General features: G+C 31.7%; 1 protein-coding gene across 2 annotated transcripts in view; it reads right to left on the bottom strand.

The window, feature by feature from the left end:
* LOC118179448 (lachesin-like) overlaps positions 1 to 19,034 on the bottom strand; it is a 572,252-nt gene that overhangs the window by 37,850 nt on the left and 515,368 nt on the right. For both annotated transcript variants that reach the window (XM_085815603.1, XM_085815602.1), the window contains exons 3-5: positions 18,634 to 18,844; positions 15,831 to 16,001; positions 13,081 to 13,209 (exon numbers count right to left, since the gene is read on the bottom strand). In XM_085815603.1, the coding sequence (XP_085671729.1) occupies positions 13,081 to 13,209; positions 15,831 to 16,001; positions 18,634 to 18,844 (511 nt within the window). The remainder of the gene's footprint in view (positions 1 to 13,080; positions 13,210 to 15,830; positions 16,002 to 18,633; positions 18,845 to 19,034) is intronic.

Consider the following 19,034-nt stretch of genomic DNA (forward strand, 5'->3'; position numbering starts at 1 on the left):
GATACCCTAGAGGTCCGTGGTTCGATTCCCGGCGAAGGCGATTGCTCATATTTCATGACTCCTCCTTGCAAAAAATACCTAATGTCTCTACAGAGTGATTAGAGGTAGATGTATACATACATACGCACGTAGAAGACGTCACAAAAGTAGTACCTCATGACTCTACACACTATTAAAATGCAGTGAACATACTACTGATTGGAATTATTCATCCACACTGACCATGAAAAAGATTTTATTTTTTTTTACAGTTCCTCCACTCACGCTATAGCTATAGTTCCCTTAAAATTCTCTACCTTAATTTCAGAAACTAAAGTAGAGATCTGGCATATAATAATTGGAAGTTTACTTACATGTGTAAACTCAATATTTAAAGAAATAAAACGTGCAGTTTTACGAACTTTTACGAACTCCATGTGCAGTCTTTCTGTTTCTTGCCGAATGGGTTAAAAGTAGAAAAAAATAATTGGTCTTCATTTAACTTCTTGAAAAATGTTTTCTTTTGATAAAAATGAGCTTCTGAACGAAAGAATGCTCTTTTAAATTTCAAAACTGATTAGTTATTCAACAAATAAAAATTTATAGTATTAAAAAATGATTAACTTAACTGAAATTATAATCGAAAATTTCCCAACTGAAGTTCCTTCTTAAAGGCATCGAATGAACGCGTGGTTTAGCACGAATACAGGATTTCTTTGGAAACATGAAACGAAAGCTACATGATAGTATCTGAAATCTGCCTCTTTTTACCAATAGAGTCTTTTTAGTCAATATTTCATTTAATAAGGTTTGCTCAACCACTGATTTACTTAAAGTGATTCATATAACATAAATCCTGGTTCATATAACATAAATCCTGGTTTCTTTAATATGACATTTTCAAAGAACATCAGATTAGAATTATTTGTCTTGTTTTTGCTTTCAGTAATTTGATGCTTGAAGAAAACTATTTTGAATTTAACGATAAAAAATCTTTCGACATTTTTGTTATATATTTGATTGTTTATTATAAACTTTAGTTTTCAAAAATCAAAGCAACTAAATGGAATACAGCTAAAACGTTAATTTTTCAAAAGAACGAAATCACGCGTTATAGAATAAAGGAATAGCATTTCAGCCTCAGTGGTCAAGGAATTCCGAAGTAACGCAAATGAGAACTCAAAATGTATCCGAATGGAAAGAAACCTTTTATTAAAGCGTCATGGCCGGATGGGAATTGTAATCCTTGCCTAACAGCTAGTAAAGATGTCGCTTCGTCCTGTAAGACAAGCGTATAATCACATAAGCTAGTCTGACGGAATAGATATTGTTGGCATTATAGACATTGCTAATGTCTATAATTAATTTATTTTATTATTAAATTTCGAGGAATAATTTTGCGCTTGAAAACGTAGGCACAGATTGGATTAAAGAAGATTGCAGGAAAGGACGTCGAGAAGATTCGAAATGCCGTCGGTAGACAACAACAAAAAAAAGGGAGGGGGATATTGTCATCTTCATGATGTTTGGCTGACTATTCAGCGTCATCGAGAGCATTGGTGTTGCTATTCTACGAGGAGTTGCTCTTTCATAATTGCAAGGTCCCACAGTGTAATTTCTCAGCAAAAGCAGTATAAAGTCTCCTTACCATTACTGCACTATTACGGAAACCATCCTGCTTCAAACAGAACGAGAAAGTTACGAGGAAGAAACCTCTTTCACATCTTTCAACAGGACTACACAAGTTCCATGGTTAAGTAGAGGTTATCCGAAGCTAGTTTATGGTAGCGGATATCTAATTACATAGAGTTAAAACTAAAGTCTATCTATGATAAGTAATTTTTTAGAGCACAGCTCTTTATAACTAACTATAACAAAAGTAATTAATAAGTTATTCGAAAGCATAACATTTTTAAGAAGGGGATACTGTATATTTTTATATTATATGGTACATAATTCACCGCATTAAATTTCTATTTCTATTTTATAATTATGCATATCACAAGAAATAAGTAATATTTTACTTGTAAAAAATAAATAAAGCTAAATTAAAGCTTCTGAACTGCATGTGATATAAATCACGATTGCATTTTATGCTCCACCTGCTTACGTAAAAGCTTACTTTTGTGTTTTACGCTTGTTGTTTGAAACTAAGTACAAACGTTCCCAGTGTTATAATTGATTTCCTACAATTGCTTTGGAAAGATTTATTGAAATTTGTAGTGATTAATGAAGTTAAAGATATGTTAATTGGATGCTTACTACTATAAGTGATCCTGGGTAGTTTTTCCAGATTGTAAATCATGGTTTAACGTTCGCTTATAAAATAATTTTCTCATTAGTTTAACATACTCCATTCGAAAGCTTATTTAGTTGAAAAACTACAATGGGTAACAAAACAAATAAGAAAACCGGTTAAAGCAGTAAAAAGTGTGCCCAGTCAGGAGCAATTTAATGTAATCGGAATCAAATTTCACTTTTCGTACGACAATGGAGCCATCTATTTGATAAAGGCACTATCGCATTTCCAAGTGTAATTCGAAACCAGCGATGGGAGTAATAATTACTCTCATTTGCCAAGCAGTAACTGTACAAAAGAGTCTTGGAGAGTGATCGATACAGATAAATGCACTGCATTAACTTCTCAAGGGAACAAAATGCAGTTGAGTAAAACGAAAATAAAAAACTTTTAACTGTGGCAAATGACAGATCATGAACGCGAAGTATAACACTCAGTTTAAGCTGCTATCACTGACAGTTAGTTTAAAACTGTTAAAAATTACGAAATAGGGAAGAGAATTAAAACATTTGCTCACACCCAGATTTCTTGCAAAAGAAAATAAATTATCTTTTATTTTATTTACAGCATCTGCTTTTTACGTTTTCGTAACGAAATGCTTATCTTTAACCATTAAACGTGGTTTTAAATTAAAAGAATTACTTCTAATTCTTGAGAGAAGAATAAACTTTTACGCAGTTAACGTTCTTTATTGATGCATAATACCAAAGTGCTATAAACGAGCTTTACAAATTTTTAGATTTAGCTTTTCGTTTCATTTACTTTTATCAAGCGGTCAGCAAATTAAGTAGGATACAATAAAGCACTTTAGACCTCAGGAATAATAGCTAAAATTATATTTTGGATCCTAAGAAACTAATCTTTTTGACTTCCAGCTAAACACTTAGTCTTAAAACATTCGTGTTGAATAACGCAATTATCGAAATTCTGAAAATCAGAGAATACAATAAAAATCTATTTACAAGCCGCTTTAGTGTGTAATGCGCAGTTTGTGTCTAAAGAGTAGCACAGCACAGGATACTGAGAAAAAGCACAGTAAAGGTTTAGAGATTCCAAAAAAAAAAAAAAAAAAAACCTCTAGGCATCTCTAAAACCAATTAATTAAAAAATGTAAGACGGAAACAGAATAAACTTGCAATTTTCTTTTTCAAAATATCCTTGAGAAAATTAAAATATATTGTTTCAGCTCTAATTTGAAGTTTTTGATGAGCTTACTTTATTGAAAATGCGAGAGATGTTTATATTAACTAAACACCGATGCAAGTTTTACGATGGATTTATGAATGCTTTACACAATGAATTAAATGGAGGCAAAAGGAAATACGTTTATATTACACAAAAAAGCACGCACATATGTGAGTAAGATGCTTTCAAAAGTAAGTAAGAAACGGAAAAAAAAATCTCTACATGAAATTTAAAGATAAAATGTATAATTTAGGTGTATGGGATAAAGAAAGCACATTATTCAAATTTGTGATCAAATACGCGATGTTTGTTTAAATGGTAGTCTCATTATGCAAATGGGAAATCCTTAAAGAGCGCCACGTTTGGTTTGGTTTATTCGATTACGTCAAAGTACGCGAGAGTTTTCAGCTTAAGACTAGGGTTTTCGTGAAGGACATTCTAAGTGGAACTGGCTGATATTAAGGTTACACATTGGAAAACCATAAAAACCATATAGCCAGAACGTTTGCGGCATTCGAACACGGGTCGAACTACCACTGTTCAGCAACATTAACACTTATCCATTGATGGGCTCTAAAGATAGTCATCTATGCTTAATTGTGCTAAGCAGAGACGTGGGATAGATATATTTCGATGGAACTGCGTTAACATTGAAGCATAGATGTTATCTTAGATACTAGTGTGTATAAAAATTTCGAAACAGTTCTTGAATGAGAAATTCTTCGAAACAAAAAAATTAACTAATACATTTACTTTTTAAAAAATGTTTGATTTTTTCATCTAGGATGGAAAAAAGGGAGAGAAGAAATTATTTAAAAGTAATGCATTTTTCTTTAAACTTTTATTAAGGAAAAGCATATAGTGAATATTAAAACTTTTATCAGTTGCTAGACCAATTCTTACTCCTGCTACAATTTGCTATTTCTGTTGCAATTTGCTGTTTTGCTATTCTGTTCACGGCGTTTAACGTGAAAAATAAACACTACACTAGTTTAAATTATTTCCAGCACTAGAACACTATCTATTTTAGCTTTAGATCATATGTAATCGTTTCAATTGCAATGTAAGAAGTATACATTATAATAAATTAATTGTTTAATTCCTATAAGCTTTCAAAAAACATAATCCATTAATTAGTACTTCTTGAAAATGATATCGATCGTCCTGTGGTAAAAACCGATCAGAATCGATTTACATTCCGAAGTTTCCGATTGCAATATTTCAACTAATTTTTCTCTCCTAGAAGAAGGGATTGCAACTTTTCAGATGTCTTGTGCTGCATTTGTGATAAAGATACAAGAGGAAGCTTCCTCAATCTTTTGACTTCTTGAAGATAAGGCATACTGATTGCATTAATGTCTTAAATGGAAATTTAAGAAAAGAAAGCGAGTAGATTGGAAATGTAGAAGGGGAAAAGAAACTTTATGTTGGAATAGTTTGGAGAGACCGCCCAGACGGGAAAGTGGCTAGTGACTCTGCGTTCAGACGTGGGCGTTCAGACTACCGTCCGTCGAATCACGGAGGGGCATGGGAATAATTTGTCCGTCCCTTCATCGGTGTTTCACATGTTAGGTGTCTCCATAATAAAGAAACCACCGCTTTCGGCCTTAAACGGCTAGAGCCCGCCATTGGAGGGAAGGGGGGCATGATTGAGAAAGCTGAATAACTACTACAGTGATTGCTATTTTTATGCTGTTACCAGTATGTAACTAATACCAAAGGTATCAAATGAAATATTTAAACATATCTGCACTCCATTGTTTAAACTCTTTGCTCACAGAGTTTCATATGTGATAAATTTGTAGATCTACTATTAATCTATTGTAATACGGGAACGAAACGTGATATTTCATTCACTAAAACGGAACGTCCTGCAAAAAATTGTAAAAATTCATAATTATTACCATATCATAAAATTTAATTTACGCAAGTTTTAATATTCTTGTTATAAGTATTACATATTATTCTATTTCATGATTAATGTATTATTATTATTATTATTATTATTGTTCGTATTAGTGCTGGTCCGCGTATTATTCAAAATTCAGAAACACGTTTCACGCAGTGAAAGCACTTTGAATTTTTCAACATAAATGCGGCAATAGGATCTAATACGTATCGATATTAAAAATCTTTCTGCTGCATTAATGTGCAGAAAAAATTTTAAGGCAGAAATATAGTCATTAATATTAATTCCTTATTTTCCTAAGGACACGTATTTAATTATACGTTCGAAGAAGCCCAGCGTACAGCCAAGCGATTATATTTTAATAAGCTAAGATAAACAGAGTGACTACTATGTCCAAATGCAATAGCAAGCCGTACTTTAGTCATAATTTGAAAGAAAGGGATACAATTTTAGAAAACTTCAAAACATTTTACTCAATTCTTTTAAACATAGAGGCCTACTAAAAACTAAATGCTTATGAGCAAGGGGGGGGGGTTGAAGACAACTAAATCTTTTCCTTAAACTATACAGAAATCTGAAGATATGAGGCTCTGTATAGAAAAGATAAATATAAATATTATTAAAACTAATAAATAAGTAAATTACTAGAATTTCGAAATTTAGTAAATATTTTGAATATTCTCTGATATTCGTTTATGATATTTTGGCGACTAGGCTTCGGAAGACTAAAATTATTCTCGTACTAAAATATGGTAAAAACACAACGAACGCAATTGCAGAACTGATTACATTCAATTTGCGAGTCACCATTCCCCTTTACATTATGTAATACAATATATATTTTTTATTTCTTTCTATAAAAAGAAAGCAAACATTAAGAACGGGAGGTGAGCTTGGTTTTAAAAGAGAAAAGGTCTTAAGGTAAAGTAAGAACACAGTTATTGATAAGTACTTCTACTTTTCTCTATGTGAGAATCCCAGACAATGAAGGAATAAACGGGAAGTTGCAAAACATGTATACAGGTATATGATTAGAATTTAGAGTGAGATCCAAGCATTGTTTTCAGTAGATCGGTTTAGATCGACACGCAAGAAATAAGATTTTACTGTCGTAAAATTGCAGCTCATATATGTATGTGGAAGAAGTTGGTTCAAGAGACTTGACAAATCGCAAACCTGGCAAATGTAACTTTAGCATGGAAACCTTCCACTGTTACAGATGCGCCATTATCAACTTCAACATTATACATTCGTCTGCTGCACTTCGGATTGCCTGCGAACATTCGTTTGGCAAAATTCTCCTGAAGCAAACCCACTGATGACAAAGGCTACAGCGCATTCATCAGCAGAACCTTTAGACACAGTCGATTATGCTTTAGACACTATAGACTTCAACACAATCTTCCGAAAAGAGGCATCCAGCCTTAATAGATGATCGCTAAGCCTGACAGTCTGAGGCGCCAAAGATTATGATAGGCTATCTTGTCGGCTAAAAATTAAAAGCTTTTGCTCTGGCAAGCCCTACGTTAGGGAAGATGTATCTTACCCTTCATTCAACTCATTCCTTGAAGTGTATTACAACAGAAACAAGTTAAACATGGTCATCTATATATTCCTAAAAACGATAATTTCTGATAATTGCATTTTTGTCTAATTTTAAGTGATTATAGACGTCAGCAAACAACCTTGAATTATAAGTTTTGGCTCATTAGATTTATGTTAATTTCCTGTGCTTGCAGTTGGAGACAATGAGGATTTAGGAGAAGTTAGCATCATTTTATTAATTTATTTATTTTTATTCCAATGTAAAAATTTTATTTAAGTACTATAAAAAATTCTCTACAAATAACTGAATTAAAATTATTAAGCATGTAAGTTTTCAGATATTATTTGCATAAATAATTTAATGGCAAATTGTTTAGCAGTTTTACTAAGCTCTTAAATAAAAAGAATAACCCTGTATCCTTAAATCTGGAATATCTTCAAATGAATTTAGATGTCCATGATGAATTTGTTTTTATATTTCCGGAATTTTTCAATTGATTAAAAATTAAGATTTTAATGTAGCTCCGAAGTAGACTTTTAAGGTGTTTGCGAAGGAAGCAAAGAACATTCCATCAATTCTCCGTGTTATCTTCGAAGCGACCGACGTGCACGGCCATTAATCACATCTATTTACAAACACCTTCATTTCATTAGCTGACAGGGAGAGGGTTTCGCAAAACATGATAATTTTCAAGCAACTGACAGCTCGTCCATTCGTTCTGTGGCATAATTGCCATTTTCTAATTATGAATGTGCATCGAAGGGCAGCGGAGGCTTTGTTAATTGCAAGCGCAAGGACCCTCCGGCGTGACACCTTGTCCAAGGCAATTAACTAGCTTGAGAGAAATATGACAGGCTCGTGGGTGTAGCAGAATATAGCTTTTTAAGCTGCGGACCTTTGATAAATGGAATTGCATTCAGAAATGTTAAGTGCTCTTTTGTTGAGAATTTACTTATATTAATGATGGAAATATTTTAGTGCTTAGCTTTCACACCTAATTTGCATTAAAGCGATTTCTTCGTAAGTTGCAAAGAGTTCCAACGTCTTAGAGATCAGGAATAACGAACCTCTTAACTTTTACATTTATCGAGAGGTTTAAAATGAAGTAAGCGTGTATTTGTCTTTATGAAGAACGATTGAAAATGTAATATAACGATTAATCTAGTTAAAATAGGCAATAAACGTTCCTTTGGAGAAATTCCTTTCTTAAACAGTTCAGAATGAAATCTAAAAAGACCTTTCCTACAATATATGTATACTATTATATAGTACAAATATTATATCTCATAATTTTAATATGAAGTTTTGCTCATGGGAATAGGAAAACATAAATTTTTAATGTTTGAAATGTCGCACATAATAACTTTTATGCATTCTCTTTTAATTTTTATGGGCTGGGGGGGACTAAAGAAAACTTGACAATAAGTTTTGAAATTCTGTTCCACTTTACTTCAATGCTATTCATCATTAAAAAGCAATAAAAATGCATTCATGAAAGTTAGATATGTGATTCATCAATGAAATATTGTAATTATACTTTCCTCACAAAACTCTAGATAATATTTTTCTGTAAAGCATTTTCAAAAGTTACACCAAAACAAGGCAATTACATTTCAGGATTAAGTTTTCTGGATATTTCACATTACAGTTTATATTTTGCGATAAATTAAAATGAGAGATACCGACGCTTTTTACTTCATTTTGAAGAGACATGTTGCATATCACTATCATATAGTTTATTTATCATAAAGAAAAGTTGAAACTTCACATTAAAAAAATAGTATCAGCGATTTGAATAAATAATCTGCGGGAGAAGTAAGCATACTATCCTTACATATCTACAAAATTATCCTTTCTGCAGAAATAAGTAATAGTATTTTGCAGCAGTGTAAGCTGAATTTATATATATCTGGTCATTCGACTGAACCGACTGTGCAATCCAGCCTTTCAACTATTGTGGTAAATAGCTTAAAACAAATTTCATCTTGATCTGATCTATTACACATTTTTTTACGGAAAATCTCATGTAATATTTCAGAACTCTAGCAAATGTGAAAACTTTAACATTTGGATTACATCTGCAATTTATTTATTAGCAATGAACATACCAAACCACCATTTACAATTTCGCCCAACATTTATTTTCAACTTTTGCATATGTTTCGATATTACAAAGCATAGAGTCAGGAATGCTGATGTATAACTAAGGGTTACATCGCAGTAAAAAGCATTAAAGTTTTCAAAAAAATCTTATAATGTACAGAATATATGTTGAGAAAAGCAATCTGGATTTGATAATGGCGAATTTTTTCTGCCTTGAGAAATAAGCTAAATGTTATGTACGAAAGAGAAATGCTTATTTTTTTACCTAAAATATTTTAAAGCATTTTTATTATATTGCTTTCAATTTAGATTCGAATTTATTATATAATTGTTTTATAAATTGAGTACTTCTTAAATAAATATTAACTTAATCTGAAAATGAAAGAAATTATAATTTCATCTGTGCTGAACAGTGTCAGTAAAAACATTTTCAAGACATTTCCTAAAAATGAAAATTGTTAACCTGGGTTTACTTCCTCATATAAACACCTTAGAGATACTCGAGTCCTAAATGAAATCATAATACCGATGCAAGGTTGTGCTGGATAAGTAAGCTTTAGCAATGGTTAATGGCGAATCGTATGGCAACTATCACAACAACATGCGATTATGAAATATTGAGTGGACAATAATCCTTATCGTTCGGAATGGCTGAAATTCAGCGATACTGAACCTACCGCAGAAATGAGCCGTATTTAAACGCTTCGTGTAAGGAAGGTATCGTGAGATAATTAAGGTCATGAAATAAACATGGAAAGGGCAGGGTAAACATTCAGCTATCAGCAACATGTGTGCTGTTTGTAACTTAACATTTGATTGGAGTTTGGATGAACTGAGAACACTAGTTTCGGCATTTTGGATTAGACGCAAGTCGTGGCACACAAACTGAATAATTGTTAAGCTTTATCGTCTTCTATCAGTTGTTTTGGACAGAGGATATATTTCTCAAAACAAGTTTATGAGTGAATGGAAGGTTCGAAGTCCTGTTCCCTGCTCATTCTTAACATATCACATTGCTTCCCTAATCACAGTTCAAATAAATTTCTTTTTAAATAAAAAAAAAGAATTAAATTACTTTGTTTTAAGACAGATAATAATACTTTCAATAGCACAAAATAACCTAATATTATAAGTATTCCAAAAGCAAAAAGTGTAGTTTTCCCCCCCTTCGTTCAAAATTGCTGTATTTATCCGTTGCATTTTAATATCGATGCGGTAGTCATTAGTTAAAAACTATTCATTTACATATGTCTAGAAGAAGGTATTCTACATAGTATAAATCCAAAAATCCGCATTCAACAAATTAATAAAAAATCATAAAAAAATTACTTTTAGATAGATATACCAGGGTTGCTATTTATATTTCTGGCTTAATAATAAAAAAAGCAAATCCTTACGATCAAAATTGGTTTTATTGATTTTCAAAATATTCTTCCATGAGGATCAATGCACTTTTGAATGCGTTTGAACATATTTGCAAAACATTTTCTCCACTCAGATTGAGGTAACTCCAAAACTTGCGTTTTGAATGCATCAACTGCTTCTTCGGGTGGCGCAAGTCACTGACCACGTAATTTATTTTTTATGTGTAGGATTAAGAAAAAGTCACTGGGTGCCAACTTAGGGCTGTACGGCGAATGACCCATCAATTCGAAGTTTTGGCCCGTCGGAAATTCCTTTGTTTGGCCGATGTGTGAGAGCTTGCATTATCATGATGAAGCATGATTCACCTCTTCTGCTTTTTATGAATTTCTCCGATGACTTCTGGCAAACCAAATAGTCCTGTATCATTCGGAAATGGCAGCCTTCCGTTTCTCTAGCGCCACTGCCACTACGTAACAGGTAATGCCGAAGAAACAGGCAACCATTTGTTTCGATGTTCCGCGAAAAACTTTTGTTCTATTTGGCTTGTCTTGGAAGACCCGTACAGTCGATTGCTGTTTTGTTTCGGGCTCATATACATAGATCTATGATTCATCACCTGTTTAGATGTTATACACAGCCTTTAATGCACCTTGAACGTACTTTTCTAACATTTCCTCACACCAATCGACACGAGCCTTCTTTTGAGCGTTTGTCAGATTATGTGGGATCTAACGCGAACAAATCTTTTTAACGGCCGAATATTTTCATATAATATCTTATTGATGCTTTTCATACTAATGCCCAAAAGATGCCTCAATTTCACAGTATATCACATGAAGATCTTGCCTTGTCAGTTTGCGCACAGCATTGATATTTTCTGCTTAACAACCAATTTCGGACGACCTTCACGGAATTGGTCCTGTAGCGAAAGTCGACTACGATTGAATTCGTTATACCAGTTTTTTACAGTGCTTTACGATGGTGCTTTATCGCCGTATAGAGAATTAAGTATATCGAAGAGCTCTTCTTTTGATAATTCACGTCGAAAATTATGAAAAATAATCACACGAAAATGTTCATGAATCAGTTCCATATTTTTGCTCGAGATGAATTTTCCAGTTTACTGGAAACAACACAAATCACGCTAAAATGGCAAAATTTTGTGAAGCTGTTATTGTTAAAACTATCAAGGTTTCAACTGGAATCGTCCGCGGTCGCCCAGCAACACTTGCTGTTGCCAAGGCCAGAAATATAAATAAAATCCTTCGTACAATGTACGTATTGGATCGTAAAGACAGATATTTAGATTGTTTAAAAGTTGCTTTTTTATATTTAAAACTGTTGATAATAACGACTAGTTAATGAAGACCTTAAAATGATACTAGATTTTAAAATTATTAATCCTTGAGTTAGTATAAAAATCCTCGTCACATATTGTTGTGCAAATACATAGATTTTCTTTTAATAGAACAAAAAAAAAAAAAAAAAAAGCTAAGGGGGTTATTGAAATTGTGTTACTCGCGACGTATGAAAAGTTAACTGCCTTACTGATTCAGAAATAGCGTCCCATAGCTTTTAGGTGGCATTTATTTCTGATAAACGAACACACTTAAAATCCAAATTATGAACTGCAGTAAACAGCAAAAACCGCGCCAATATCGTAGTCAAACAAAACACATTGCAGTTTAAGATCAACACTCGCGTGATATTATGCGTTGCAAAATCAGTGTGAACAATGCTCTTGTAAAGACATAAGCTACAGTTTACATTATCTGAATATGTGTATTTTTAATGTGTCCTTTATCTTTCTAGAGTGACCTCTTTCTGGTTGAGTGAAGACGAAGAAGAAAGCTGTTTTAAAATTTCATCTTTTTTTCCTTGGCATATCTCTAAAAATCTGAGAATATATAAAGTCAAGACCACTTTCTCAGCGTTTCTGAACAGGAAATAATTTGACCTTGACTATGTAATTTGAGCAATGCTCGCATTCAGACAACATAATATAATCGGAGCTTCCTGTACATTTTAATGATTAATACATTTATCGCTGAAGCTATGAAAACTTGAGACATACTATATGACGTTTATGCAGAAACTCTTGTCAATAAAATCATGCTATTTAAAAATATGACATTTTTCCCACTAAAGAATTTGTATCTTAAATAATTATTTTCAGCTTTACTTTTTTTAACAAACAAATCCTTAAGAACACCAATCCAGTATGAATATTTATTACGTAATTGGGAGATGTTTGAAAATTTTTCAGTTACGCATGTGACATATCTTTGGTGTTCTGCAATAAAGAAACAGCTTTAAGCAATTTTCGAAATAATTAGTCATTTAATAAGTGTATTAAATAAGAGTTATACAAAAATATCTATCAAATTTTCAAACTTTACTTTTATTATAAAATGTGAAGCTCAATACATCAGAATGCAATGACTTCTTTCAACTTTGGATTAATGAAAATTGATGTAGGACGGCAATTGTATTACATGCTTTAAATATATTATGAGCTTGAATTTACTTGAACTGGACTGCAATTACAATCCGATAATAGCACTTCCGTTGTTGGCATTAAATTTTAGTTTTTATTAAGATTATTAACATTACCTTTGTTTATTTTACTCCATAAAAAATAACTTTCTACACAAAATACATACTTTGAAAAAAATAAAATTTTTCTATACTTACAATTTACTTGCAAAAGTATTCTTTTGCTTACAGATGGAGGGACTCCATTAGAAGCGATACATAAATATGCTGCCATATCCTCTCTGGTTACTTGAGTCAAATTCAGAAACTCACCTACCATGCGAAGGACTGCCAAAGTAATATAAAATGATATTAGTCTATGAATATAATACGAATTTTATTGCAAAAAGTTTAGCTTTAACCATTAGTTTCATGTATTTACCAGTTTTGAAAAATCTTTTAATTGGCATTTATTTTCGTTATTTCATTAGAAGTTTTATTGAATTTTTCTTCGTGGGTAAAGGATAAATTTCAGAAAGGAAATATTCATTTTATAATGTAAACTATAATGAAACGTGAAAATTATGCTAAATAAGACACACTTTTTTAAATTTGAAATCATGAAAAATATATTTTTTAGAAACTCTTCAACACGAATTTTAAAATAATGTCGGAAATGTTGTAGAATATACATTAATATAGACATTTACTTATATATAAATAAAATATATATATAAATAATCATTTTATTTATATATATATAAATAAAATGAGATCGTATTTAGGAAAACTTAAAAATTAAACATAGACATGGTGGAGTGGCAAGCGAAAGATAATTCTCCAGCAATGTATATAATACCTTGTTCCTTACAAATTGCACAAATGGTGAAAAGGTTTACAAATATTATCAGATATAGCATGAGTTATTAATAAAAGAACTCAATTTACAATTCATTATCATGTAGGTACATTGTATTTAATATTGTTGCATAATTACTTCCATAATAACAAGGATAAGTTATGCAATAGTAATATGAACAGGTTCTGTAACGTAAGTATTCCAAAAACATGCAATATGATGGCTTGCTAGAGAAAAATCTTAACACCCGCAATTTTACTACTACTAAAAAACTATTTTTTTTCTTTTGCCTAGGTATTGTAGAACTTAAAAATCTTCACAGCGGAGAAAGAAACAGAAAAAGTTGTGAATACTTAATCATTTCATCCCACGCATTAAAAGCTCCTGCAAGCACGTCATCACATATCCTAACTCGCATGTTTACATTCTACTCTTATAACTGTTCCATCTATCAACAAAAAAACATTTAAATTTACAAACTATTATGTATTTATCAAGTTCTTACATGAGAATTTCATGTTATTAAATTTAAGATACTGTGCACATTTTCTACTGCTTTCATTTTCAAGCATTTTAATTTTTAACAGTTATTTCGGTTGCGGATATTATATTGTTTTCATTTTCTGACCGGTATTTTCCCCTCACATACATTTTGAGTTACGTTCCCTTCATTTGTATTTTGTAAAAGCGGTATTTTGTAAAAGCGGTATTTTGTAAAAGCGGTAAGTAGATAACTTTTGTCACATGACTTTTCATTTTTAGTATTAAGCGTCGTTTTCCGATAGCCTGAAAAGGGAAAAAGTTGTGTTTACTTTAATATATAACGTTTTTACAGACTTTCAGTTTGAAGTATCTTGATTCTAATAATGCAGATATCCAATGGAACCTGGAGCAGAACCTAGGACATGTGACCTAGAGCACATACTGAATGGTCATCCAGTCCGTTTAATTAATTAATCAGATTACTAGAGCGCATTCAATTTTTTTGTCAGAAAGGTGTCTCAAAACTGCAAGCAACCTGTACATTTGATTTGCCATTCTTGCGGTGAATGTAAAGAAATAAAAAGTACTTAAAACAGCTAATAAGATGTGTGATATTTACAATGTAGGGGTCACGATAGTCTCTGGTCATCCCAGGTTTTCACTTCAGATGTGATAAATATGGCTTTGACATTTCAGGCAGCCATATTTAACTCTAAAAGGAGCATTTTATATTATGAAATCTTTCTTCATATCAGTTCAGGGAATTGTATAGATTGGAATACATATTCAAAGATGTATAATGAAAAACGATGCATTTCTCCTAATTCCAAGGAGAATAAAATTTTATTTCTCAGAATTGTGGTCAGTAGAATTTAAAAAAAAACACAAATACAGAAAAAATAGAAAAAAAGTTACTTCAGATTTAAAAAAAAAGCACTTGAACATACAGAAAATGTTTCATAGGAACGGGGCAAAGCTTATTTATAATTTTTTTCAAATTACTGAAAATTATGTTCTGAACGCTACCCTTCATTAAAAAGAGATTAAAATACTACCCTTTTAAATAATAAAGTTAATATTTATTCCAAATATTTTACTCTCATGAAATTATATATATTATGCTATATTAAAAATGTACAAATGTACAAATATCGAAATTATAATTTGAATTTGCTTAGAAGTCTTATACAGTATTAATTTTAAAGTTTGACTGATTCCACAGGCTATTTCCTCAGCAACCCGCAGAAATGAAACGGATCATCTGCAGAATACATTGCTCTTAATGATTACCACATTAAATGTTTTTCTTAAATGTAATGAAATAAAAGTTAAGGTTATAAATAGTCAGTCTTTTTAAACAGTTGAGGAATTAATATTTCTAAATACATTGATATAGCCACTGACCTTCTAGTTCAATACACAAAACGCGTTTTAAGATTTGTGTTTCACACATCTAAATGTAAAAACTTTTAATTCCCTCACATACAAAATCATCTTAAATTTCATAATAGGCAAAATATAAATGTAATTAATTTTACTACTTTCAGTGTTCTTAAGACGCTGTTTATCTACGCTGACATGCAGTGCTAACACAGAAATGCTAATAACAAAATTCAAAAGGTCTAACCTGAGCTTTTCTGAGCTCCCATTGGACCAAGATTGATTTCCTTGCCGTCTTCTCTTCTCCAAGAAACTCGAGGTGTAGGATATCCTGCTGCTCGACACCTCAGACTAACTCTTGACCTCTCGTCCACCGTCATATCTGTGCTGGTAGCGTCTTCTACGATGGACGGCGGAACTAAGGCGAATAATAATTAGCACAAATTTGCATTATACAAATTCCAAGACAATCTTTACTATGTTAGCAAATTTTATGAAAATATGATGCAAATGAAATTTCCTTTATAATAAGTAATTTAATTAAAATTCTCATGTTTTAAATACATGAGAATTTTAATTAAATTATAATATTTAGATATCCCATTAAACAAATGCTAATTTTAGAACAAAAGCGAAAAGAGGCATTATATTACGGTTTTAACAAGATATTTTCTTCTTACCTGTATTTATTAGACGTAAGGTGCTGATGATTAATTCATTGTCAAGTAAAACCTTTGAATGGAAAGCAACTCAAAATCTACTCACAAAATACGCGCACAATACAGAGGTACTGAAAAAATGAATTTTACTACTATATTTTTAGAGTAAAAATTTTTTAGGCTAAAGGAGTTATTATTCTATTTTACGAAAAGATTTATTTGATGATAAATTAGAATTTTCGGTTTAAAATATTAAATTTTGATCTAAAGTCTAGATTTAAATGAATCTTTCATACTGCTGCGCGTTTCAAGCTAACTGCGACGTAAGTGCCTACTAAGCTGACAAGTGGCGTGATTAGATACGAAAAGAATTTTTCTATAAAAATTAATTAAAATGTACATAAGATCTATATATTTATAGATTGCGTTTAAAAAATTCTATCATGTTCTGTACAGAAAAGCAAGTTAATATTAAAACAGTGTCACGATTTTAACGACTCAGTCACCAAAAAAAGTAAATTTCGCAAAAGTAGGGAATCTTCATTTCGGAGCTGTAAATAGACTTTTAGGTTACTATTCTGATTAATAATGAATACCTCACTGCAGATTTCTGCAGCAGCAGTTTTGCGCAGGTTTGCTATCTACTGACTATAAACTGATCATCATTAAGGCTGAAAATACCTTCATGGGCTGACGCACCCTTGTGAAAGTTTCTACCTTGGTAAACAGTCGCCTTATATAAATGTGTTAGCACCTTTATGACAGAACTCCGCCAGAAAGGCGTGCACTTAATTTATAAGGTTCTCACTCGCGTAAAAGCCTGTTGTTGTACGGATTAAAATATAAGATCAAATATAGACAACAGGGAATTTAAGTATTTGAGTAAAAATGTTAATCATATATTTATACACTTTAGATGGAAATGTATAATTTTAATTAGCAGTGTTACTAAAATAGAAAAGATGCCAGGTTGTAACTAAAGCAAATTGTAATTAATTAAACAGAAAACAAGTTATTGCATCATATATGCAGCATTAGTTTGAAACGAATGTAATCAATATTTCAAAGCATGATATGTTTTTTTCAGAGTAAAGGATTTTATTTTAAAGAATGATGAGCAAATTAAGATTTTATTTTATACTTTTCACCACAAACACCTTTAGAATTCACCCAATTATAGAATGCATACACATGTAATATAAAAGAATCCATAAAGCAAACTTTTAGCTTTAATCTGTAAAAGTCTATTCATTCTCCATTTTAATTTGATAATTTCTCCTTCATTTTTGATAAATAGAAACTACTTATTATAAACCTCTCTAAACTGCAGCATTTCAAAATTAACACAGTTATACAAATCTCACATAAAGTTCTTGATGCACAAAGCTTACATAAAGTTTCAGTTAATAATAGTTTGATGCTTAAATATTAAATGTAGTATTCATGATAAAGCAAACTTAAACTTTCGAAATCATATTTTTTTTTTTCACTTCTGTCCTTGGCTTTCATTTTCAAAGGATTGTCTGTATAATTCAGCACTGTTAACGTCTCGCTTTATTTGGTAACATAAAATTTACGAAACGTCTTAACACTTACAGTGAATTATCACTATGTCTTGTAAAATATCATAGAGACTGCATAAAGAGAGACTTTAATTGAAGTGTGCAGAGGCCTTTTTAATTGAAAAAAAATAAAAGTTAAGGCACCACTCGTGCTTACAAAAGCCAGCATTTATGGATTAAATCAACAGTATTAAATTTGACTTAACTAAATTAAGGTAAGTTAGCCTAACGGCTAAAAAAGTAGAGTAAGGCGCAAGTCGGCTCTGAACTAATGGCTTAAGTCGGAGTAACAAGCCTAATTGGGAGAATAACGCACCGCCTCAGAATACTGCTCTCAAGAAAATCAAATCAGTAACATTGCCTTCAGCAGGCAAAACATGCTCTAATTCTACCCTTTAAAACTGTCTTTTATATACTATCTCCTATCTAGCACATTTGAATACAAGCGAATTAGAAAGTGGTATGTATTCGAATTAAAAATTCGCGTGTATTACATTCTGGCAGGAAAATGGGAAACAATGAGGACAGGAAGCCAAATTAATATAAAATAACTGGTTAATAAACTAAACGAGGCCTTACAAATGTATAAATTTATCTTTCTATAAATAGCATCGCTTATTTGCATACGGATGCTCTGTTTTCGTATCAGCTGACATCACATTTCACCCATTTTTCATAGTGTTGCATTTCTCGCGCAGTGTATATCTTTAGAATTAATACTATAAGGCAACGTGTAAGTTTTGCGAATTCGCCAGAAGCACATCATGTATGACCTGAAATCAAAAAAGCGAAAGCAAGGTAAATGTGAGTATGCAGTAATATCACTAACCAGTTACGTCCAAGTAACCTTCTTGGCTTATCATAGGCTCTGTGTTAATTTGGCACATGTAAAATCCTCGATCAGACACATCGAGATTTTTGATATGGAGAAACCACTGACGGTCACTGTTACTGTTGGTCACCTTCAATCGGTTGTCACGAGGAATCACATGGGTATGGTAGCTGAGCAAAGTCTCTGTGTCCACTTTTATCCAAGCAACCTAAAGGAATAATAAATGTTATAACAAATAGTATAATCTACAGCAATAATAGTAAAAAATGGAACATATCATAGCGATGTAGGAATATTAGGCAAAGCATAAAGTCTGGTAAATAACAACAATAAAATATCTATATTCGCAATATTTAATAGATTTAATAGATTTACAATATTTGATAGATTTAATAGAT

Source organism: Stegodyphus dumicola, chromosome 4, assembly GCF_044657685.1.
Source record: "Stegodyphus dumicola isolate Sdum_Otavi_A_Nest chromosome 4, ASM4465768v1".
In the NCBI taxonomy this organism is placed as follows: domain Eukaryota; kingdom Metazoa; phylum Arthropoda; class Arachnida; order Araneae; family Eresidae; genus Stegodyphus; species Stegodyphus dumicola.